Below are 27,823 nucleotides of genomic sequence, written 5' to 3'. Positions count from 1 at the left end.
AATAACTGTGAATCTTTCACTCGCATTTCAATGATCAATTTATAAATCGCATCCTAATATTTTTACATTTTTAGAAATTTTAATAAAAACAGTTCAAACAGATGTTTATATCAAAATCAACAGTTGTATTAAAAATTTAAAAATATACCAAACCCTCGAAAAAATTCACAAGTTAAAGCCAGATTAAAAAAAACTTTAAAAGCAATTGATAATTATAAAAACGAAAAATTAACGCGTTTTGAATATGTGAAAATAGTTGCATTTAATTACAATAAAGATTAGGAAGATATTATTATGTTAAAAAAATCTTTTTTTATTTTTTTCTGATTATTATATTTTTATTTATTATTTTTTATTATGATTAATTTGATTGACATTTTTGATTGACCGTTATTACCTATAACCTATTATACTAATTATTTATTATTGTTTAAAAAATGTATTATTGAATTATTTTTAAAAAATTCGTATTATTGACTATAATTTGATTTGAAAAATTGTATGATAAATTATTATAAAAAATATGTAACTACTATTAACTATTATTACTTTTTTACTAATTATTATAATTATAATAAATTGTATTAATTATTGTTTAATTGATTATTATTTGAGAAAAAATAATTATAATTATACCAGGTAAATTTGGCGCAAATGGGTTGTCTGAAAAACATACCTTTTTTATTTTGGCGCAAATGGGCTGTACCAAAAACGAATCCATTTTTTTTGGCGCAAATGGGTAACCCCCCTGAGCGGAGACGGTATGTCAGTCTAGGTATAAGACATAATATTATATTATAGTCTATAGTATTTTAAAAAAATTGATCTATAATAGGTACATATAATAAATTTCAAATTAATCATATCATAATATCTATTAGGTACTTATAACGCGATATACATCAACAAAAAACCGTGGTACTATCATAGATATATAATAGTATACTTTAGAAGTTTCAAGTACCCACGAATAATATTATACAATCACAACAAAATAACTAAAATAGTTATCCTAGGTTTTTAATATGTAATTTCGTCCAAATTTGTACTTAAAATGACTATAAAAATAAACTGTGTGAATGTATTTTTTAGATTTTTTGGTAACAGAATTAATTACTTACGTGGAATCTTTTTCTAAATTTTCAATTCTTAGATACAAAAGTTGAACATTTTATAAATTTTTAACTACAAAATAATTATTCAAATTAAAATTTGATAAATTTTGTCAAAATTCGATCTTTAAATGCTTATAAAAAAAAATTGTGCCTATGTATTTTTAATATTTTTCAACTGATATTGTAACAATATATCAGGAGCTTTGTATTAAATTTTTACACGGCCCAACAGATAAAACTTAATTGATAATTATAGAAAAAAAAACTAAAAAAATTGAAAACTGAAAATGTCCGTAAACAGCTCAAAAAGAGTCAAAATATTTTGAAAATTGTATGGTGTATAGGAAATGCTAATATAAACATTCAGTAAAATTTTCATGTATCTACGGTCATTTTTTTTAAAGTTACACCAAAAACCAAATTCAATTTTGTGAAAAATCGATTTTGCGTAAAAATTCCCGTTTTTCCTTAATTTTTCTTTGGTTTTTCTTGGCGCTTTTGAAAATTACTGGGAATTTTAAATTTTGACCTCCCCAATGCACCAACGATATTCACTTTCCAATCGAACAAGATACTGAAGTTGAAAATCGAAGCATTATTTCGACGACTTATCGTGTACACAGACACAAAAAAAAATTAAAAAATTAAAAAATAAAAAAATAAAAAAAACACACATCATTGTAAAATCAATACATTCATCGTTCCACTCAGAATCTAAAAAGGTCATATTATTATATATTATATGATCTTTTTTTTTTTACATCTTGGCTTTTACGTTAATTTACGTCTAATGTTACGTTAAGATGCGAGCTGCAAAAGTCTGTGACACGAGCCGCGGTTCGGCCACCCCTGCTATATTATATTATATACTTACTAAATGTCTAAATATGTATATTATATTATTATATGTCTATTAAATGTCTAAATATGGTTATTATTATTTATGTATATATATTACGTTGGTATTAAATATTAAGCTCCAAGAACTAGAAGATTTTAATTCTGTCACCTGCACTCGACTCTGCTGTAATTTTTCTGAAGTTGAAAATTTTTATACGAATTTCTATTTTATAATATGATGTTTATTTTGGGTCAGAGTAATTTATAAGTACCTACTTTGAGACTTGAGTATTTTTTTTTTATAAGTATGTTTGTTGTCTTTCTAAATCGAAAAGCTATTCATTTTCAAATTCTTAAAATCGTTCTAATTCAAATACGTCGTGTAATAGATTTTAACCATATATTTCACAGGTTATAGTTACTTTGCAGTTTTTTAAGACTTCGTATCTCGATAAATAATGGTAATTTTTCAATTTTGGCATGCGAATATATAACCTGGCATTAGTTTCCTATTTTTGATTGAGTCCATCTGCTACAAAAAACTTCTGCAATATATTTTCATAAACTATAAACTTTTCCTGAAATAATCATTATACAAATATCGAAAATCAGATGATTTTGAAATAAAAACTCTTGCAGTCTCGCTAGCAAAATTAAATTAGGTTTAAAAATCACACGCATACACACACACACACACACACACACACACACACACACACACACACACACAATCTCACTATTAAATAACTAAAACTAGGTAATAACAGTAAAACCAAGTACATAATAAACATAAATTGAAAAATATATATTACATTTATCGGTGCTTAAGATGACAACAATTATTGTTTTTGTTATTTTTATGAGAAAGTTATCGAAGATTCTAAATTTTTTTTTTATAAATTGATAAACACTAGTAATAACTGATCTATAAGTGATGTATCACGGAACTTTGAAACTTCTTTTCAAAATAACAAGAACAATTATAGTCCCAGATAGTGTTTGAAAAGAACTATTAACTTATAAACTTATAATTTATTTGTAATATGTATATATTTTTTAAATATTTTAACAAAAAACTAAGAACTTTTTTGAATTAGAAGTGGGCCAAACAACAAATATAAGGTTCTACCCGTTCTCAATTTCTAGTCTTTAACATGACTTATGATTTATAACTTTATTCTCTAACAGTTAAGACACACATCTATATTGCATCTCGATACAATTATACCACGTATATTAACGAAAACTATTAGTATTGGGGACTTCAAACACACTAAAATATTAATAAATTCACTGTTTTTAAAAAAAGGTAATTCATAAATAATAACCAACACAAAAATACCTTAAGCTGATCATAACTTTGGTAATCGGTTGATAACCTCTCATCATATATTCTTAAGATTATGACTGTGAGTCTTATTAATTATTCTTCTCGCTATTATTATTCCTCTAGCTGATACTTTAATGGTCTTAAAAATGTGCAGTTAAAATCAAGAATGTAGTAGGTAAGTCATTAAAAAAGTTATACTTTACATTTTTAAAAAATTACTTTAATTTTTAGTTGGCTACCGCCTGGTACAAGAAATATTAAAAAAACTACTAATCTCCGTTTATTTCCTAAGCGAATACCTCTGAAACCATCAAACAATTTTTCTAAATTTAGTTTCGTAAATGATTTCAAAATATTATACTAAAAGCTGTTTTTGTATGTGTAAATTAATATTGTCGTCGTTTTATTTAATATTTTTTACCCAAAGACCTTTATAAGTATTAAATCATTTTTTTATGATTATAGACATTACGAAGCTTTTTAAAATAATATGCTTATAGATGTTATTTTTACTGCGTTATTTTATAATATATTATATAGTAAAATAATATTAAAATGTCCGTAAATTATATTATTTTTAAAATACATATAATATGATATTTTTAAGTATAGTTACCAATTTTATTTTAAAAAAAAAATGTGTTCTATATAATGCACATTAGTCAATAGTCATTCAAATATTTACTTAGGAGTACCAAAGAATACAACCATACTTATATATTATATTATGCACGTAATATAAAATAATATAATTCAATGATGGTAATTTGACCATTATATGATTAACAATATTAAGACCATCATATTACAATGTTTGCTAAATTAAAATATATTGTACCTATACCCCAATTAGGTGAAAATGATTTTTAAAAATTGAAGATGAAAACAATTTAAACTCTTTTGTTGTTGACCCGTGTGGCATGTATATAACCAAATACAAACATAATATAATACCCCTATAGCTGCCACTATAATGCAATTAAAGCGATTGGAGATTTTGTTGCAGTTTTTAGAAGACTTTCGTTTGGCTAAAATCCAGTAATCGGTAAGCCGACGTATAATAGTCAGGCAAACATTGTGTTATCGAAACGTTTTAGTACTGTAAAATACATTATAGTATATATCTAAATTTAGTTTCGTAAAGCTTTCAAGTCATGACAGTTGTAGAATACAGAGGCCAAACTATTTCCACAAGTTAAACATAACAAAGGAGATGAACTATTTTGGAAGATTGTAGGTTCCTCTAAAGTCCATCAGTTAAATCATTTATATAATTGTTTAATTATAAACGCTTATAGTAAATCATGAGTATAATGCCGCTAAAGTTTAAACATAGTCAGGTGATTATTCTTAGATGTGGTACTTAATATAGTAATGTACCTATTCAATAATATTAGAATTACAATCACAAACTATGATACCTACAATACATTTTAGATTCTGATCAAAGCGATGAATGTATTGATTTTACAATGTGCGTTTTTTATTTTTATTTTATTTTTTGTCTGTCATCAATAAAACTGCTTTGATTTTCTTCAGCAGCATCTCGTTCGATGGGAAAATGAATCTAGTTGGTGCATTCGGGAGGTTAAAATTTAAAATAGCTGAAATTCCCAATAGTTTTCAACATCGCTGGGAAAAACAACATAACAATTATGGAAAAACGGGAAATTTTACGCAAAATTGGTTTTTGACAAAATCGATTTTGGTTTTTGGGTTAACTCTAAAATAAATAACCGTAGATACATGACATTTTCATTCAATGTTTATATTAGCATTTGATTTATACCATAAATATATTAATATATATATATTCAAAATGTTTTGACTTGTTTTGAGCTGTTTACGGATATAATTAATTTTCAATTTTTTTAGTTTTTTTTATTGACATATAGTTATTTTTGAAATAAAATACTATGATCTATGATACAATGATACATAAAACAAAAATATAAAATAAATTAAACAATGTACCTACATGCTTACAGTAACTATTATAAAAATTAAAATTGAAGGACGGAGTGGCCGAGCGGTCTAAGGCGTCGGTTGCGACGCAGCCGACGCCGGCTCGACTCCTTGGTCACGGGTAGTATTTTTCTTCGGGCAAGTCACGGTGTCCGGAGAACAAGTGCCGTCATCCCCCAACCGGGCATGGCAGATATCTACGGGTGCCCAATCAAAAATTCTGCCAAACCCAACACACACGTGTCCCCCCCCCTACCGACATTAAAAACGTACAAAAACCAATACGGCTAATAGTCATAGTTGCCGGGCTTAGGTACATACAATACAGAATACGTAATATACATTTTTCCCTCAATAACTGTCCCAATCGATGGAAGTTGTATGGTACATACTAAAATTGAACAATTTTAAGTCATATCATTAATCTAGCACTAAAAATAATATTTATCATATTTATTAGACGTTTGAAACTGAGTAACAGTCATATTATAGCTATTAACATTATACTATTATGATTGTTAAATAAATGAAAGGTAGTTTTTTCAAAATGTATATACGTACTTATCTATATAACATAAATTATGTATGCTATTAATTTATTAATTTTTGTATAGTCAATCAATTTGATGATTTATGTTTTAGAATAATGTATAATTAAAAACATTAATTATAACGATGACTAAATACAAGGGAAAATGTGTAAAACGTATTCTGCTCGAACAATACTGACATATACATCTGTAAATTTAAATAAATTAAAATTCTTGACAACAGCACATCGAAGTGGATCCTGAAATATGGACTCTATGGCACGTGGCAATTGATATATTTTGATGTATCACTTGAACTAGTTATACCTATCAAAACTCTGATATTGATTCGATGAAAAAAAGTTCCGACTGTTATTTTGTATATGTTTGTGACCATGATACTGATACATTTTATTGTGTATGAAAGTTCATAACATAAAATATTATATTAAGCCTATTTGGGTATGTTGTATTTTAATGTATTTTAAAATGTAATGTTGAATTTTAATATTCTTTGCATAATAATTGTAAGATAAAAATAAAAAAAAATAATAGTACCTACTTAAAATCCCAAAACATACTTATTAAATGTTTTAATTTTTCTGAAATGTAATAGAATGTTTTAAACTAATAAAATATAATTTATGTTTTTAAAAAGTAAACTGAGACAATAACTATACCTATCGTTTTAGATTCTGAGCTGAGCGAAAAAATTTACTGATTTTAAAATGATGTGTCTCTTTTTTTTCTGTCAGTTAATAACATTTTAGGTGGTAAAAATGCTCTGATTTTCGAGAATAGCATCTTTTCTCTATAAGAAAACTAAATCTAGTTAGTACTTTTGGGGAAGATAAAAATTGAAAATTCCAAGAAATTTTTAAAAGCGTCAAGAAAAACAAAAAAAAAGTGAAAAAAGTTGTCATTTTTGAAAAAATCTTTTTATTTATCTTCATATTTATATTATAATTTTCAATAATGGCGTGGATACATAATTGGTAATATTTTCGAAATATTTTGACTCTTCTTAAGCTAGTTAAAGCCTTGATACATTTTTCGAAATTTGTAAATTTGTATTAATTTACTTTCCATAAAAACTTTTTCACTTTCGTAAAAAAGCTTGAAAGTTTAATGCAAGGTTCCTTATAAGTTTCATTAATATAAGTTCAAAAATATTAAAGATATATAGGTATGTGTGATTATTTTTTATAAGCATTTTAATTTCAAATTTTAAAAAATTCATCAACATTTCAAAAATGTTCAAACTATTTTTCAGTTAGAAATTCATAAAAGTTTTTCCTTTCTTAGCTAACATTATGAGTTTTGTTGGAAAATTTCCTACATATTGTCATACCTTAAACAAATACAAAAGTTTACCAGAAATTAACATTAATTTTTCATGAGTGTTTAAACTTATAATTTTTTCGATATTTGATAATTAGTGGTAAGTTATCAAATTTTCATTAGTTAATTTTGTCATATTTTGTCATATTACCCAAATAAATAACCTGGACATTTTTACCAAATATTTATATTAGCATATTCCATACATGGTTCAATTTATAATCTATTTTGACTCTTTTTGAGTTATTCACAGGCATTATATTTTTTTATTATTATATTATTTTTCAGTTAGAAATGTATAAAAGTTTTTCTTCTCATCGCTAACATTAGACTTTTTAATAAAAGGGTCTCAACAAGTTTTTTAACCTCTATCCAAAAGAAAAAGTTCACCGGAAAGTCAGCTTTGAGATATTTTCGATTTTTATAAATTTTTTTTAAACTATTAAATTTGATTATTTATACAATATGTATGCTAAGTTGACACAACGTATCAGAATCGTTTTTCATATACAATGATTAATTATCATTGAATTCCAAATATATAACACATCCATTACAACGACATGCTCGAAAACTACTGTACAGCAGAGCGGTACCCACTTGTCCACCTTTTTTTTTAGATTACTTATCTTATAGTTTTTTATTTTTATTTTTTAATATTCTTTATCACTTTTATGTTTAAATACATTTTACAAAGTTAAATCCTCAATTTTGATTAATGTGTTTCATAATTTGAAATTTATTTACGAATTTATAATTGATTAGTTACTTTATAGCGTATAGGTACCTATTTATATTAATGAGAATACTTATTAAGATTAAAATATATTTTGATAATAGACAACTTAACATTTAAAAAATATAGTTTCGTAATTGTTCTTTAAATGTTTATATGTTTATATTTAATTTCCTCTTTATAGTATCTAGCAGGTGCCTATTAATAATATTTATAATAGTATATTACACACAATATAATATAAATAACACCCATTTATCAAATATCTGCAATTTACTGGAATGACCCAATTTTGAAAAATAATATGATTTTAGTGCGTTCTGGATTATTATTATTATTAAGCCTATTTTTACAGAGACAATTACGTTGATTGAATAACCCAGGATGTTACTCTATTCGTAGGAGTAACTACATTTTATAACGGTATTTAGCAAAATTAATTTTAAAACCTATTTGAATTCATCTAAGAATACAAAGTAAACCGTTTTATCGTGAAATTTCATCAAAGTTAGTGAAACGTACTATTTCATACAATTTCGACGTTTTAAGTAAGGTCTACGAAGGTGGTGGACGATGGATTCCGAATAGATACCTACCACGAGAGATTGGGCGTAACGTAAATAAAATAATCCCGTCTCAACACGGTGGATATGAGGCCCCGTAGTCTGAACGACCAGGACATTGTTTAAGGATTTGATTTTACGAAAACGTGACGATTATACGTATAAATATAACGACAGACGTGCGCCGGAAGTGGTTTACCATGACGGAAACACTCATTAGGTACGTTAAATACGGACAGGCGAGGTGATAGCTGGGTGGGTAAGTACATGCACCCACCACCACCACCAACACTTCCTGGACTAGAAGCGTACAGTCAAAGAGAGAAATGGAAAGAAAAAAACAGTGGATAGCTGTAATAACTATATAGGAGCTGGCAAATGCGTGGTACATAAATCTTCGGCTTACCGTCCAAAGTAGCGAGTTTATTCCTTGAAAAAGTATTTAGGTGGCCTTATTACGTATATACCTAATAATAATAATAATAATAATAATGTAATCCAATAGTAATTATTATGCTGTTATAATAATATAATAGACATTGTATAACTGTGGTGTCCTACCATGATTTGTATCGCCATGATACAGAGTTATTACGATACAATGTTGATTTTATACAAATATTATATAATTTATCGGAGATACACGTCTTATGTTCTGTATATGAATCATTATTTTCGATCTATTGTTTTTGACAAAACTTTAATATTTAAGAAAGTTATAGCAACCAATATTTACGACGTCCTGTTTATTAATGTTTACCTTTATTCATATGCGTATGCAGACCTGCATTTCGGAGAGTACTTACAATATTGTTGGGCCTTCTCGACAATATACATGTACATATATTAATCAGTGGTATATAATTACTAGTATTAAGCTATAATATATTCCATTGGATCAAATACCTAACATTCTAATTCTAAGATAATTGCAATTTTAATTTATTATTTGTACTTCTGTAGTCAAAGTGGTTATAATCATAATAAGTGTTCTTCCACGCAAGTTTAAAATATATTACGTTTTACTATTTTTTTATAGTTAAGCAAAATATGATTTATTAATTATTTTTTACCATACATTTTCGAAAAAATTATTTATTCTAGTAACATCCGTTAAAATATAGGCCCCCTATGCTCTGGGACTTCAATTTTAGGGCCACAATTAAAACCTAAAGACGACACATAATAGGTGAAAATGTAATATTTCATAGAATATCATAATTTTTGATATTCATAGAAATATAGTATTACAGTTCGAATAAACGGTGACAATATTATAGCATACCTGGTACTTGTAAGCAAGGTACCTATTCGTGTATCCAGTAATACATCTTAATACATCTTGACCTTATCAACAACGCTTGAATCATATTTTTTTTCTAGTGATAATATAAATATAATAAGAATGTATTATAATATAGGGTTTTTTGGTTATATTATCCGTAAAAAAAATAACTCGCAGTCAATATAAGTATAAAAATTCCAGTGAAGAGTAATTTATATGCTGTGTACCTATAGTTACTTCACGTCAGTTTAGTTTTATTTTTTTTCTCATCCTTAATAATGCTGGCCCAAGATCGAACCTGCAATGCCACCGTAAACTTCAGACGGAATGCTTAATAATTTGGCCTAAGCACGTGCAGACGTTACTGCGTCCAACTATTCCATGCGTCCCATCTAAATTCACGTATACGCACGGAGTATTGTGAAGTCTACCGCATTTTATTAGAATTTTTATTTAATAGTGTATTAATATAATAATATCTGCTTACGTAATGCAACATTTTGGGTGCGCAGAAAATGTGACGGCGGAACGGTTGAAAGTAAAAAAAAAAAATTAAAATGATTTAAAAACAATCATTGTTCTCGGTAGACAATTGCCAAACGGCGTCTGAACTCACCCCTGCAGGTTTAAAACTATAAATCATAATATACTTCAGGACCGCAATGTCTTCGATGCGCTTTGAACCTTATCATCGTCGACCGTGTATAATAATATTATATAGGCGCGCTCTGATCCGTGACCGGTCCTGGACCTCCGCCACTGAGTGCGTTTTCACCATTATACCAGGTCACAGGGCCCTACGTAATCGGCTCTACGTGGTCGTTTCACATTTTAATCATAGTGGTTTTGTCGACCGTCTCTTCGCATAGGGCGGTTGAAGGGCACCACGCCCGTTTCTAAAATTTCTGTCATATAATCGTGGTTACCGACTGATTTTAGATTTATCCGATCACGCCCGAATTGTGCAAAAGTATATTGGATTCTGAAAATCAATCAATATATTTATAAAATGTCCCATAATCTCATGGAATAATCTCAAAATTAGCGATTTATTTCGTTCCGATGTTTTTGTAAAATTATTTCAATTTATTCGAAGATGATCTAAAGAATTGTATACCTATTTGTGCGTATAATATACCATAACATATAATATTATATTATTATTATAGTGGTCATACAGACTTGACATTTTATCACATTGAAAATAATTTTCACTTGACTAACAACAAATGAAAGCAATTAAACCTTAATCTGGCATTTGAGACAATATAAAATAACAGCTCAAAACATTCATATAATCTAATTTTAATAAGAACTGACATACTTTTGTGGTATGTAATGTAATTGAATAACACAGTTGTTATGAAATTGTTTTTCGTTTAATTATAAATAGTGCACATATACAATAATACGCATTAATTCAAATTTACTCTAAATAATAAAATTCTCAAGTTATTTTTATTAAGATTTGTAATTTGTATAGTTTTTAGTATTCAAATGTCACGTTTTATATCTCAAGAGTCCATCACAATTCATAACCATTTAATTTGATTTTCTATTTCTTAGAATTTAGATTATGGATAAAATAGTTTGTTTGTATATTCATTATGTTATTGTAGTTTTACCAAAAACGTCTTTTTCGTAGTAAGTGTGACATAAATGTCAATTTCTGTGTGAAATAATACATGTAACTGATTGGAATATTGGATACAATATTAATGCTTTATGTTTGTAAAAACTTCATATTTTATGAAATAATAAAAATAACTGAACAGTGAATATTATAATTTATTACTCGATTTATTATGACATAACTTTAATTATTCAGACATAGAAATATTATAATATTATGTGTTCATTAATATATCATAATGCAATGGAAAACAATTCAAAAATGTTGCTGTTGTCTGTTGCGTATTTACTTAGACTTAATTAACTTTATAATAAACTGTAAACATATTTCATAACAATGTCTTTTATTGTAATACTGTAGGTTTTTTTTTTTTATTGAGTTTGACTTCGGCATTAATTTTGTGGAATTTTAATTAAAATAAAACAGAAATGTACGATGTTTAGTCATAACCCATTGAGTCTTTAAAGGGGGTCAATTCTTATTTCCATGCTAATAGTACCGATATAATATATTTGCGTTCCAAGAAACTTATTATTGATAATATATGGTGGGAAAAGTATCATGGAAATATATTCTTATTCTATTCATCGACATTTTTGCTTATAAATATTTACCTTTTTAGTGTGTAAAAATTTATATAGGTGTTAATTACAAATAAGAGATATTTTCAAGAATGTCGGACAAGACAAATACATTTGAAACAATGCGATAATCAGCCTCAAAATAACTTCAAGAGAAAATTTAATTTATTTTCAGAATTTTTTGTTAGTACATCATCATTATAATTACTTATATTTGATGCATAATCAGGGCCGGCTTAGGTTATATCGTCACCCAGTGCGATATTATAATAATAAGTTCATATATTATTTATGGTAAAAATTCCGCCCCTAATTATCCACTTAAAATTGCTATCTGGTATGGGCGCACCGCTTGCACGTGCCTTAAGCCCTGTGCAAAATACAATTTAAGAATAATAGTTTTAGACGTTGCTAGGCAATTGCCATGCCATTCATAAAAATATACCTACCAACATACTATGTATCTCTTCTATCACGATTCCAAAAGATAGTTGCATTATAAATCATTTGTACAAATATACATTATGTGACATACGTCTTTTTCAAGAAGGGTGTCCGCCCGTATATACAGCGGTATATACGTATTCAGAAGTTTCCCCCATTTAGTTTTTTATAAATTTCAAAAAATATTGGATGACTACGATTCAATTGGGGTGTCCAGGCACATAACCCCCTCCTCCCTTGAATTGTGTCACTGACTATGACATATACCTAATTGATTGTATAATAGAATTTTTTAAAGAAATAAACACTTGCCATTTATAAAATATAGTTATTTTATGCTTCGAAACAGTGATATTATCAGTAAACTGGACACTAAACGCCATACAAACTGTTTTACAGATTTATGAATTATGATATAGAATATAATGAATATGAGACGATTAGACGAACTATAACTCCGAAAACATTGCACATTCAGACCAAATAGAAGCATTTGATTATTGTTTTATTTGGTATAACATAATATTAACACTACCGTTTACTATTCGTGAACAGTGAATATAGATTATATTACTCACGTTATTACCTACTAATTAATAACTATAAAATGAACGCATACAATATGATAATTATAATCAAAACAATATAGTTGCATGTATTTAACCATAATTGGCGTTTGATGTTAATCAGTTTAACGTAACTCGAACGAGTTTGTTTTTTATTGTCATCGTATTTGTCGATACACACTACACCGTTGTATTGGAAATTACTTTCGAACACAAAGAGGATATAAAATATAAAGCGTATAATTTAGGAACAATAAAATAACGCTTCGGTCTCTAGATATTGATTTTTTCGAGATTTATATCGGCTGAACAATGTCGAAAAACTGCAGAAACCAACAAAATAATGGTATTAATTAAATTATTACTACATAGTTGTGTCGTTTATTGGCTGTTTTGAAGCATTTGGAAGGGAAATTTATTTTACTCTTAAACTGGAGACTTGTATATATATATATATGATTATAATGTAAGCATAATGCATATAAATAGTGCAGAAAAGTCGTTAATTTTTACATCAAATTTCATAAAAATTAGAATTTCAAATAACAATAAAAAAAAAATTGTAGTTGTACTGTGTTTTTAATATTTTAAGAATTTTAAGATTAACTTATTATATTATTATAATAACATATAATGTACTTATACTATATTTTAAAGTTAGAGGAGTGTACTTTGAAAAATTAATTCTTAATTTTATTACAAAATAATTTGCACATTTTCATGATATAACAAATTTTGTTTTAAATTTAAAATATATGAAAAAAATGGATATATAAATAAATTTATATTTAATGTACCTTCAATTTTTAGGACGGTTGTGTCAAATTACTATAATTTTGATTAAAAAAAATATATAATCAATATGTACCTACCTATAAAAAGTTAAAATTTCCAAATATCTATAAATAACTCAAAAAGAGCCAACATTATTTTAAATCTATACCGTGTCTACAAAATACTAATGTAAATATTTGGTGAATATTTCAAGTCTCTATATGGTTATTCATTATTGGATTAAAATGAAATTACAAAATAAATTATGCATTTATGTCAAAAACTGGTATTACATAAATATTTCCATTTTTCCGTAATTGCGTTTAGTTTTTTTCCGATTTTTTTGAAAAATGCTGAGAATTTTTAATATTTTTCCCTGTTTTACATAATATATATATATATTATAGAATTTAAAACATATAATATATCATTTATAATAATAGTTTTCAAATACATATCTTTTGAATAAACAATTATTCAAACATATGAGTCGTTAACTATAGTGGAAGTATATATAGGTACCTACACATAAAACGTATACAATATAATGTAATATTATTTTATCTATACGACAGACTATATATTTTCATATAGTCTGTGTCTATACTAACATTATAAAGAGGAAAAATTTGGATGTTTGTAACGAATAAACTCAAAAACTACAGAACCGATTTCAAAAATTCTTTCACCATTAGAATGCTACATTATCCTTGAGTAACATAGGGGAATTTAAAAAGGGTAAATTTAGAGATCCAACCCGAGGAGGTGCTCAAACAGAGATTTTGAGATTTACGATGGAAATGTTTGTTAATGGTTGCTATTGGTTTTAATAATAATTATTATTAAAGCGATACGCCTGTTGGCGCAATGGCACTTCTATGTATTTTAGGTAGCAATAGGTATTAGGGCCTAGGTATAGGCTCTCTAGCAAAAAGTATCCGCGCAGCTCATATGCTCATACAGTCATAGATAGGGCAACACTACACCACATACGCCAACACTTAAATATTAGATTTAGTAAAACGCTAATGTTTTTCTGTATGCCCTTTATGTATTCCTAAACGGCTGAACTGATTTTGATAAAACTTTTTGTGTGTGCTCGTCGTCCAACCCGGGAAGGTGTTCAAAAAGGGATTTTGAAATTTACGATGGACATTTTTGTTTATAAATGTCAAATGGTTGTTATTGGTTATACGTAGTCGGATTATTCTACCGGGGTGGCTGAGTTGCACTTACTGCAGATATTTACATCCTAAAGGAGTTGAACAATCACAATGTTTTTAAGAGTTGCGGGATCAGCTATATTATAATCAGTTAGAAGAAATATGGCGTATACATTTTGTAGACATATATTTATTAAAAATACAAATATTTGGACTGGATGGTCAGTTAGTTAGTTATATAAAACATTCGATACGTGATAATATATTGAATAATATAATATTAATAAAATATATCAAGCCAATATAAGATTTCAAATAATATATTAAGAAAATATGTTTATCGTTAATTGGTTTGATAAATGGTTTTATCACATCAAATGGTACGTTATAATATTGTTTGAAAAATGTTTAAAAAAAATTAATAAGAATAATTCTATTTTATTTGTGTTGTATCAATAAAACAGAATAGATTAGGTCTATAAAAAAAATACATTCAGTATAAATAAATAAAAATCATATTATATAACCTTATACTCAGAGTAAATAGGTACCATGTATATCTGTTTTATCAAGAAATAACTATAGGTATCTATAGCTATCTCGTTTAAACACTAGAAAATCAAAACCGTCAAATCCACGAAATGTAAATCTAATTCAATTGGTTGCTGATGAGTGATGACGTAATTCATCCACCCTTCTCTATTAAACATCACTTTAATTTTTCCTTTCAATCACAATTATCAACCTCTATATAATATTGCCTCTGAGCAATTTTGTTCCGGTAATAATTACAGGAGAAAGTATTTACATCCGCCAAATACGAATCACATCAACCGGATCAACAATGAAGAAATTAATCATAAATCAAAAATCAAAAGAATAAATTAATTTTGCGTAGTCTGTCTATACTAAAACTTGATTATTGCACAGGTTTAAATGATTAAATGTATTCGACCATGTTGTTTAAACAACATAATATCCGTCTGTTGTATGCAAATATCAAATAGTCGTGTCTCAATACTTCAATCTACTGTCAAGTATACAACAACCATACCCCGGATACACACGAATTTCCAAATGCCACAATCTTATTCACATTTCACAATCAAGAGAGTTCTCAGACTTTATTTTTATACAGTTTTCACTGTTAAATGTTTCAGGTCAATGATCATAATGAATGATAATATTATATATTATGTACACATGGCGTACATCGTGGACATCTGAACATAATAATTATTACATTGAAATTATATTTAAATGTATCATACCTTTGTAATAAACCATATGTAATAATAATATATACATAAATACATAATAATATATTATATATATATATATATATATATATATCAGATTATTAATTCACCCCCCTTTAAACATTACTGCGCGAACGCCATTTTTCACAATATAGCCAACAAAGAACCACCAGTGAGTTATGTTTTTTAAACTTCTGGAGCACATATTATATCCTATAATGTTATCAAAATATAGTGAGTTAAAAATAATATCATGTGAATATAAAATGGAGAAATATTTTAATACATCAACATAATCAAATTATTCCATATGCTGCTATATTCCGAAATTGTGAAAGAAATAATTGTGTAATGAAATGTGGTAAGAAAAATTTAAAAATAAGAAAAAACCGGCGTGGACAGCTGCAGTCGTCAGTAAAAAATAAAAAAAAAAAACGTTTCCCAATATATATATATATATATAAAACAAAAAAGTATAGATATTAAAAAAGAAGTCGTTTTGAAGATCCTAATTAAAGAGGTTCATAATAATTTGAATAAGTATGATTGGATTTTGGTAGAAAATTTAAAAATATTTAGATAGTGGGGATTAGACAATTTTTACTCTTAAAGAGACTACTAACATTTAGCAGTTGCAATTTAAACTTTATAACTAATAAGTATTTTAATGTGTTGAGATAATAATATCTTAAACGTATATATTTTTCTACGTAGATGATAACATTATAAAATACTCTATTCTCGGGTTCTTATTTGTTTGATACTTATTTTTGTTTAAATCAAATAAACATATAATTATTATAGGAATCAAAATTATAACAAAATATCTAAAGTTGGCTTAAAAATAAACAAATAATAACGGAAACATTACGTGTATTTGGCGCAATAATATAATAGCATTTTTTGTTTAGTATTTTATATATTATATATATTATATAAAATACTAAACGAGAAATGCATACGCAATGCTGACAAAATATGTTGTTGAAATTCAAGTCATTAAAGACGCTATGTTGCATTTTGATTTCCACAAACACATCTGAAAATATTTATTTTTGAGTGACAAAAGAAAGTCCCCATTGTTATAATGTTTTCTTGTGAAATTAATAATTTTGAATATCAGAATTCTATCAATACAATCTGGATGAATAGAACATTTAAATTCAACATATTTTTTTTTCTATAGTGCACAATAATTTTATTAGCTGGTACTTTTATTTTGAATAATAAGTTTCTTCCATATAAAAACAAATGATACGAAAGTTAACTAGGTAAGTAATAAATGTATTTAATAAGTAGGTATCAATGAACGACATACTTTAAAAAGATGAATAAGTACATATCTGAAAATCAAAGACTAATTAAAATAATCATTAATTCCAAATTATATTTTGTAATATATTTATAAAGATAAATATTATTGATAATAAGTATACAAATATTTAGTTTTCTCAATAAAATATATTGATAAAAAATGTTATGCTTGACCGATAATATTGGAAAATTGATATATATTTTTTTTACAATCGTTTTACATTTTTTAATTTTAATTATCAAGTACTAAAAAAAAATATACTATCTAATTGGTTTAGTCTCTAAAATATTATAGCCCAGTCGGACTTTGTTAACTCGAAGTTGAAGTGACCGTCTAAAAATGTCGAGTTATTCAAGGATAATACAATAATAGGGAATTCTAGGGACCGTTAAAAAGTTTGAGGTACCGACGATTTTGAGTTTAAAAAAATTGTATATTGACAAACGTAGCACGCTACTCGATATTTTCCACTTGAAAAAAAATGATTGAATCATACAATTATGATATGTATTAATAAGTAACCATTAGCTGTATATTATATTATACCTAGTGGAAATTAGGTAATTTTTACATTTTGTTCGTTTCATGGTGATAAACAAATGGCGCAAATTGGGTAAGAAAATAAAAATATCTGTATTCAGCCCAAAAACATATTTATGTTGAAATGTCGTGTTACCCAGTTTGACTGTATAAGAAATAGTATTTTATTTCAAAAAAAAAATTATTAATTTTTTAACTGAAATTTTCTTCAACTTTTCAACAACAGATAAAATTATGTTTATATCGTACCTCAAGAAGAGAGTAAGTTGAGAAAATTGGTACTTATTACAATACAAAAATATTTGTAATGAAATTAATTTGTATAAGTATTTATTATAATAACATTAAAAAAAAAACTGAGGCACTAGGGGACTTCCACAGTAAAGCTATTGCATAGCAATTTTGTAGCTATGTATCATGCAATTATTATTATTTATTTTTGTATGATATTATTTCAAGTTACATTTTTTGAGCGCAACGACCGAAAATAAAATGACAAAATGGGTTTTTTTTTTTGATAATGGTATATAAACACTGTACGAAAATATTTTATTTCAGACTTTTTTGCTTAGCAACTGGTTGGACTGTAAATAAAAAAAAATAATAATAACATCTTACAGTCACACTTTTTCGTTACGAACATTTTTTTTTCAGTCACCACGCCATGGCAGGCCCGCGATAAAAACTATGCAATAGCTTAAAAGTTTTAAGTACCTAGGTGTTCCGTCATACCCTGGTCACTCTTATTTATCATATAATATAATCAAACAGCAGAAATTCAGAATAATAATATGTACCTTCGTGAATCCCGTACATTTTACTAAGTAGGTATTATAATGCGTTGTATTATAGTGTATACCTACAATATAAATAATATAAAATGAAAAATGGCATGTTACGGCTCATAAGCACAATACGCCGTTATAATAGTAGTCAATTTACCTCGTAAATTAAACGAACAATGTTCATGCGACAAAGTTAATACGCATAAAAGGCGATTTCGGAATCGAACCAAGCTGGACGAATAAACAGCGACCGTGTCATCATTACTGGCCAGCATCGTCGACTCGAGCTGATATTTTCACTGTGAAATACTATTATGCGTGTGATGTGTAGTAGACGTGTAGGGCATCACAGTCGGATATACACCCGATTTGATAAGATTTATTAATACTTTTGATCCATTTTGACCTTGGAATAACATATTATGTTTTTTCCTGTTAAAATGCACGTTGTTTAATACTCTTTCGGTTATGAGACTGTTAATATGTATTATTGATTAACAAATCAACAATCAAAAGTTTTTACAATAATTTTAACAAATCAAAGTACCACACATTTTGGTATTTGGCCAGTGGCTACGTTATATATTTTTATGATCGAATAATAAATAAAAGTTGTATTAAATATATGTAATATTCAATTTAATATAAGCATGATTCAGCACTTACAATATTATTTTTCTAAAAGAGTTATAAAAATTAATACAAAATAATAGTTAATTTAATTCTCAGGTTTAAAACTATGCGTAAATTGTAAATATTATAAAAACTGTTCGTAGTCGATAACATTCAGTAATCGGATTATCAATTTTTGGTATTTTCTTTCTTAATTTTTTTTTTTTTTTATCAAGTACTGAGAATTAAAACTACCAAATGTAACCGTACTGAGAATCCCAAGGAATAGTGGGGCTTTTTTAAACAAGCAAATATAATTTTTTTGTTTTTTCGCATAAAATATATAGGTTATACATTTTTTAAATTAAACATAAATTCGAGGTAAAATTAAACCTCGTAAGAAAAATAATTTGGTTGCAAAACAGTATGATTTGTATTTTTAGGCACATACTTTCCCAAATTTCCAAGTTGGATTCGTTAACACGTTATTTAAAGTAGGTATACACTACGTAGTTCAACCTTTTCCTACATTCATTTTCCGTCTCTCAAAACTTTATAAATATTCTAAAAGCGTGGTTAGGAACGTTTAATTGAACAATTATTGTAATCTTATAATTATGCTAAGAAGGCATCGGCGTCGGGGGTTGCCAGTACTCAAGTTACAACAATTCTCACACTTCAGCCGAACTTTGCATACTAAGCTACTTCTTATACTCACCTATAATGCAATAGGTATGTAATATTAATTCTTTATAGTATTAAACAAATGTTTTATATTATAATTTTTTTTACGACTTAACCACACATTACCATATTGTTAAAAAATACCTTTCGACATACAGGAAAAAATGACGATTAAGTAAATTAATCTAAGAATAACAATTAACAGTGACATTTCAAATAAGTTCTCTCAGATCAACAAACAAATATTTAATTTAAAAAAACTATTATCGTGCTGCATAATATAGTATTTATATTTTATAATATGTAGCCTTATATATTATATATTTTATGTTATATCCTAACGGTGTATATGTTCTTAGCTCATGGATGAATAGCATATGTATGTTTAATCTATGTGAATAGTAAAAACAAAGTACATAAAAGAACTGAGCATACCATATGTGCACCTACTATACCTACAATTTTGTTATAAATGAAAAATCATAGCGACTATATTATATAACTATTAACTATCCTAATTCATACTACATAATATATATTTATGATATTACCGTGTGTTACTTATCATGTTAACCATTTTATCGTACCAGCTGTAGAAAATGTCCAGCCGAGTCTTCTTGTTATTATTTCACTCACTATGCCGAGGTATCAGTAGAGTTTCATAATCTTCTCGTTGTTTCTGGACCTCTAGTGTTCGTGCCCAAGCTGAATATTTTCCTTAGAAGTCTTCTTTCAAAGATTGGCTAATAGATTATTTTATTTTATTTTATGCAGTGTCCATGATTCACGTCCATACATCACCATACAGGTCCTGTAATGATTCATTAGAGTTGGATCTTTAACATTTTTCTTAACATTCTTGACGTAAGTATTTCTTTTAGTCCGTAATAGAACCTATATCCCGCTTTATCCTTTCTCTTATTTCAGTTTGAATCTCGTTTTACTGTGTAATTTGTGTCCCAGATATACGATAGTACCTACTCGTTTGAATTTATACGAACCCATTTCCAAATGAGTGTGCATATTAGGTACCTAAAAGTCTTCCTCTTTGAATAATCAAACGTAGGTATATATTATGGGTTTTCCACGTTTATTTCGAATAGTATTCGCCTTACTGTCTTTGATAAATGCTTAAATTGTTCTATGAGGTCATTTTAATATTTTGGTAGCAGCACTACATAGTCAGTAAGTCTAGCAATCCAAATATGGTATTACATATTTTTACAGCTACATTTTCTAACAAAACTTCCTTCATTACTTTTTCTAAGCCTTGGTTTAATAATACAAAAAAATATTGCATATTTTGTCTGATATAGAGTTTTTCACTTTTTTTTTAAAATAAAAATATTTTATAATAATCGTTATTTATCCAGCAGTATGTTTACAAAAAATTTGATTACTTATTTTTATATTACACTGCTTTGCAATTCGCTTTTAAGTACAAGTCTCTAAAAAAAATAATTGATAGTAAAAATAGCAATTCATTAATTATAAATAAAATAAATATATATTATATACTTTTACTTTTATTTTTATGTACCTAAGTAAAATGTACATAATGCTTGTTATTTGTTATATTATCCAGTTTTTGTGGTGGGCCAAAATGCTGCAGTGTACCTAAGTAGTAGTATGTTTTTTTTAAAACTAATGAACAAAATATGTAATACCTTAAACCTAATCATATTCCAACAGATTTTAGAGCATCTGTTGTTGAATGATAATCTAAATATAATTGATCTATTTTTCCTGAAGCCGGTCTGATTTTTCCCTAGCATATCTTCGGCCCATTTTCGTACTCTAATATATAATTAAATAGCATTATTAACGGTAACTTCGAGTGAAATATATTCCTCCCTCAGTGGTTGTTACATATTTGTCAGGTCACCTTTTTTGTATATGAAACATAATATAATTATTACCGTTTTCCATTATTCGGGAATATTTTCCCTTTCCCAGATTTCTTGTAATAAGATGGAAATGCATTCAGTTAGTCATTATCCAACATTTTTAAAACCTCTTCTGGAATATCATCTTCCCTTGGGAATGAAAGCTATGTTGTGAAAGCTCTATGTCGTGGGCTCAAAGTACTTTCTTTTGCTGTTTTTGCAATTAAGTTTTTACATTTTTAATTGTAAAATAGATATGTAGCATCATTGAGAGAGAAACAGCCTTTATTTAAAGTGATCTGCCCACAATTCGGGTTGCCAAAAGACACAGTATACTAATCAATATTCAAATACATTGTAAATTTACAATAGAAATAAACATTACTAAATTTACAATACAAGGGGATAAACGCTATTAATTCCTTAAAATGCGATAACTATACTAGTTTATTTATGTGTTTTGAGTTTTTTTTCCATATGATAATAATTTTTCTATTTTCATCTTAGCATTAAAATTTTAACTGCATTATTCGTGACCACGAAAGTATAGTACTTATGGCAGATATGGACAAATTATTGGTGTCACTTGTAAAAAAAATATTGTTAAAATAATAATGTCGTACAAATATTCAAAATTTAGAAAAACTGTCAAATCAAATCATTTTTAAATTCTGAGTGGAGCAATTTATTTTGGAATAATATGAGTTTTTTTCTTTAAATTATTTTTTGTGTTAGTCATAACATCTTAGGGTAATGGAAATACTTCAAATTTAGTTATTTTGTTGTAATCAAAAAATATTATTCATGGGGGCTTGAAACTTTTACTTATATTATTATATTTAATGCATTATGAAATGTTCAATACATACAAATAATTTTTTTGCTTTTGATTGTTTATACTATGGACCTACTTACGATAAGTCGGTAGTGACTCAAAAGTTAATAATAGAAGAAGAACAAGATATTAATATATATTATATAAGTACCTTAAAACAATTGAAAATGAATAATATTATAATAGATACAATTTTACCGGCAAAAATTAATTTAACCCTTCAGAATGATAATAGTAAGACATTCAATATACATATATCATAAAATATACTTAGTACAATATAATATAGCCTTTAGGCTGACAGACGGTCTACGCTCTGAATCGTTTTTCGTACCTATGCGATACATCATTGAATTCGAGTTTAACACATACATAACAGTAACTCAATGACAAAGTACTCTCGAAGATTCGACACGTATTGATCAGCACAAAGAGTATAAAATATAAATGCATAACCTTAAATTGAAAATGAATACGTGACATTGAATTGTCTTCTATATTTGAATGTTTCTAATATATATTTATATTTTTCAGATGGAAAACATTAAATGATTGTGGTCATCTGGTAGTGATGGAGTTGGTTCCAGTGGTCTCTGTAATTTTGTTATACGCCATCGTGGTTACCAGTAAGTTTGTTCTTGAAAAATAATACTAAACAATTATTGCTAAGTGAAGTTTTCTGCATGTTTTATTTAAAAACTTGCTATTTGGACATTTGGTAGACGAGGAAAAGACAGTAACAATAAAAACTACATTATGCTTATGCCACTTATGGTCTATTTCCAGGCTTGTAAAGAATACTTTTATTTTTTCCTCAGTTACTATTAATTGTCAGTTTTGGAATGGTTGAAAATTAACGTGGGTCAATCATGCCTAATTTTCAATAGAAAAATTTGATTTGTGACAAATATAAACATTTTTTTTTGTTAAAAAAAAGTAGTTATTAATGAATAAAAAACTACAAAAAAAAATAAATATTCAGAATACGTGTATTCAAATAATTTTTTCAATAAACTATTCAAAATAGTATTCGAAAAAAAAAAAGTAATTGAAAGTTTACAAGACTGTCTATTTCTAATTAACGCTAAAATATAATACTATTTATCACACGATTACCTATTTTATATTTTATAAAAACTACTGTTATGCTAACAATATGATTCTCTCTCAAATCTTTTGGAACTCATATGAAGTACGGTAGGTGTTATAGTGGATACACTAGTATTATTTATGAATAATATTATATATTTAATCTTTTGATAACGAAACTGTGTGTAAAACCCGTCACATAGATATTTACATTAACACGTTAGACAAAGAAAGATTAATTAATTGTGTTGAAATTATGCATTTTGATAACAGTAAAAGGATTTGGCATCCACCAAAACTCCAAGAAATTAAGTGATAATTTACAAAATTAAACTTCTAGTTTCTGCACTCTAAACTTAAAAATATATACGTCATAATAAATATATTATGTATTCATATCACATTACAATATAACAATATTAAAAGCATTATTACTTAGCACAAAAATATATCTTAAAATTTACTAAAAAAGTATTGAACTATATATTTTAAGATTAATACCAAAATATAAATAAAATTAGTTACCTATTTGACATTTTGGAAGTATATAAATGAATCTACCAATGATCAAAAAAATGTTGTTAACTGTCTCATTAGGATTGGATAAATTAATTTAAGTATACTCAACATAATATTTTTTTTTTTTTTTATTTAAAAATATAATTACAATCTATACAAAATATTTAAGTAATATAATAATAATGTCTATGTTTTAAGTGTAAAATTATCCGATTAATATTAATTGCTTATTAATATTAGTAAATCTTAAGCATATTTCACTTCTACAATTATATAATTTTAGAATAATAGTATAATTTTCTTGCAACTACTGTAATCTTACTTTCATTTGGATCAAATTCAAACGTGTAATATTTTACGAAAACATATAAGTTTTACCTTGTGAGTAAAATTAGTAAACCTGTAATTTGGCCTTTCCTTATGACCTTTTCGAAGATTTATACATGTTCCAAACTTTTAAACACGTGAATCTACTATTTAACATGTTTTCTTTAGTTATTAGTCAAGTTATTATATGTTTTAATTGAACTATTTATTTGCTTAACATAATATTCAAAACAATATTAATACATTTTCTGTACGAAACTAGTCTCAATTAATTTCTATAAAAGGAGGGAAAATAAATTTTTTTAATTTAAATTAAACAATCTATACATTTGTAAGCACAATAAGCTTATGTGGTAAGAGACTTACAATGACTTGGAATTTTGAGTAAAAAGCCACCCATTGATGTGACACTTGACGAAAATAAATTTAAGAATCTTTTTTTACACTTTAAGAATGTTTTTATTTACTTTTATTCAGATTCAAGGTAATACTTAATTTACAAAATCATTGTGAAATAATATAATAATAGATACCTACATCAGTTGGGCATTTATGTACAAATATCACTGAATAAAGTCACTATAGAATATAATATTTTGCTTAAATTCCAGAACTTATTAATAAAATGTTATTTTTAACATACCTACTAATTAGAGAAACTAATGATATTTTAAGCAGTATTTCTTACATTCTTAATCAAATTATTAAAACCTAAAGGGATAAATAAAAACAAACAATAACTATTGTGAAAGTAAAGTAAAATAAAAGTACCTAGGTAACCAACAATTATGTACCTATCAGTCTTATAAAAACATTATAAGTTTACATATAGGTAGTCTATATTACATTTTTTAAAATCAAATTTAATGGGAAAAAATGTTTTAATTTAATAATCTATGCAATTTTAATTATTTGCTTGATTTTCGTGTTGGTACTTATATTTTATATTAATGTCCTGCCCATTCGAAAATGTTCACTTTTGCCATTTATTAATTTCGTGTTGATTAATATAACTAAAATAATTAAAGTAATACAGCAGGAACTGGGTGAACCATTAAAACTGATGTCCTTAATTTGGAATTTAATTATTAATATAGTATTCTGAATATTAAAAATATATAATTATCTTAAATTATTTTTTAAATTATGACTAGAATACATTTAAGCTTCATTAAATCAAAATCAAAATGTAATAATTTTAATAATATTATTATTCAATTATTGTAAACAGTAAATAATAATACTTAAGAATACATTCCTTCAACTTGTTAACAGATATAGACAAATATTAATTACCTCAAACTTCAAAGTATTTAAATAGCATGTATTAAAACATACTACCTAATACTTATATATATATAATTATATTTATAGATACTAATACGTAGGTACTATTACATGGGTTATTAATTGGATTCTGAGAATATTTACTTAATCTCTATGTAAACTTAACAGATTAAACAATTCGTGGACATATTATAGAGATAGAGATTGCGTGTATTTGGAACTTGTTTCGTTTCACTCATCTTAATGCAGTATTTTGTGATATTATATTGAAAAGCAATGATAAAAATTTATAATCAATAACTATTTATTCACACTCACAACCATTTTTTGTTCAAAGCTTGATTAAAACGCAGTAGGTAACTATAAGACACAAAAAAAACTCCAATATTTTTTCACAGTTTTCGGTATTATTTCCATTTACTTAGAAGCACAATATTGACAGATACCAAAAATAAACTAAAGAGAAAACAAAAATATAACCTCTTCAAACAAAATCTTTAACACGATGAAAACCTATTTCATTATAAGATTGTCTAAATTCAGTAACTTCGAGCTAAATTAAAATTAAAATGATAGTATCTAAGGTACACTAACAACGTAACACAAGGAAGATTACTTCAATATACATAATTAAACATATAAATTAATAATATTGTAAATCTAATAAACCATGTATTATCTACAATGAATCACCGTGTTTCAACCAATGAATACAGATCATTTCGAAACTATTGGTTCTATTATAAAAATGATAAATTCTAACAATAATATCATTTGTTGAATACATTTTAATTAGAAGTCTTTCTAATTCGTGCAAATTTTTTTTATTATGTTTCTACATATTTTTACATTTATACTTTCTAACTAATGGTTATAAAACATTCATACTATTTGTGCTTTATACTAATATCATCTCTGTCAACACTAATTATCCACATTTTTTTAAATTATTTAATCAAACATCAACAAACATATTATTCTCACTAGGTTTCTTTGTGACACACTAACACGACGTATGTTAATAAGGACAACTATAATTTGATAATTTAACTATAAATCTATAACTTTTGAAATGTATCATAAACGATGTGTATCTACATCGAAGCTCTACGCATAATTAATATAAGTAGTACTTATTATACACATTATATACAAAGCATTTAAACATAATATAATATGAACTAATATGCAGTTTACATTTCACGAACAAACATTTTCTAAATAGTATCATAGAATTATTTTGAGTCACCGGAACTACCTTTTAGAATGTACGTCGACCTTTTAAAGAGCTTTACACGGTTCAAATGGTTTAAGTGGTTTGGGAATATAAGCGGTCCTACATATTATTGTGTATTAATGTATATATTATATTATATTACGTAAGTTTATGTACATAATATGTGCTAGTAAATGAAAAATGGTGAGTAAGTTAATTTGTTCGTTTTTATAAAAGTCTTTTCTACAGTAAAACTTTTGACATTATTGTGGTTGTCTAGTTTTCAATTTTTAAGTATATTAATATACTTACTCGTATATTATGTAATAAATTCTAAGCCATGAGAACTTAAACTTATTCAAATTAAAATAAACATATTTGTTTAATAATTGTAGTCATAATTAAAAATAAATCATATAAATAAATAATAAATAATATAATATGTTGATAGGTATATGGTACCTATATATTATAATAAAATAATAACATAATTGTTATTTTACAAGACTAGCCACTGATAAAATCGATAGTTGAACAGTTATCAGAATATGTTACATAAATAACAAAATGCTCACAAGAATACATGAGAGGGAAACCGTTTTG

At 26.4% G+C, this 27,823-nt stretch overlaps 1 protein-coding gene across 1 annotated transcript in view; it reads left to right on the top strand.

Moving 5' to 3' along the window:
- The window catches only part of LOC100162357 (myotilin), a 162,702-nt gene that overhangs the window by 31,199 nt on the left and 103,680 nt on the right, over positions 1 to 27,823 (top strand). Inside the window, exon 2 of the mRNA XM_001942780.5 lies at positions 23,317 to 23,408. Within this exon, the coding sequence (XP_001942815.2) occupies positions 23,354 to 23,408 (55 nt within the window). The 5' untranslated portion in view covers positions 23,317 to 23,353. The remainder of the gene's footprint in view (positions 1 to 23,316; positions 23,409 to 27,823) is intronic.

Source organism: Acyrthosiphon pisum, chromosome A2 (genome assembly GCF_005508785.2).
Source record: "Acyrthosiphon pisum isolate AL4f chromosome A2, pea_aphid_22Mar2018_4r6ur, whole genome shotgun sequence".
In the NCBI taxonomy this organism is placed as follows: domain Eukaryota; kingdom Metazoa; phylum Arthropoda; class Insecta; order Hemiptera; family Aphididae; genus Acyrthosiphon; species Acyrthosiphon pisum.
The sequence above is the reverse complement of the archived record's forward strand: the minus strand, read 5'-3'. Positions and strand labels throughout refer to the sequence as shown.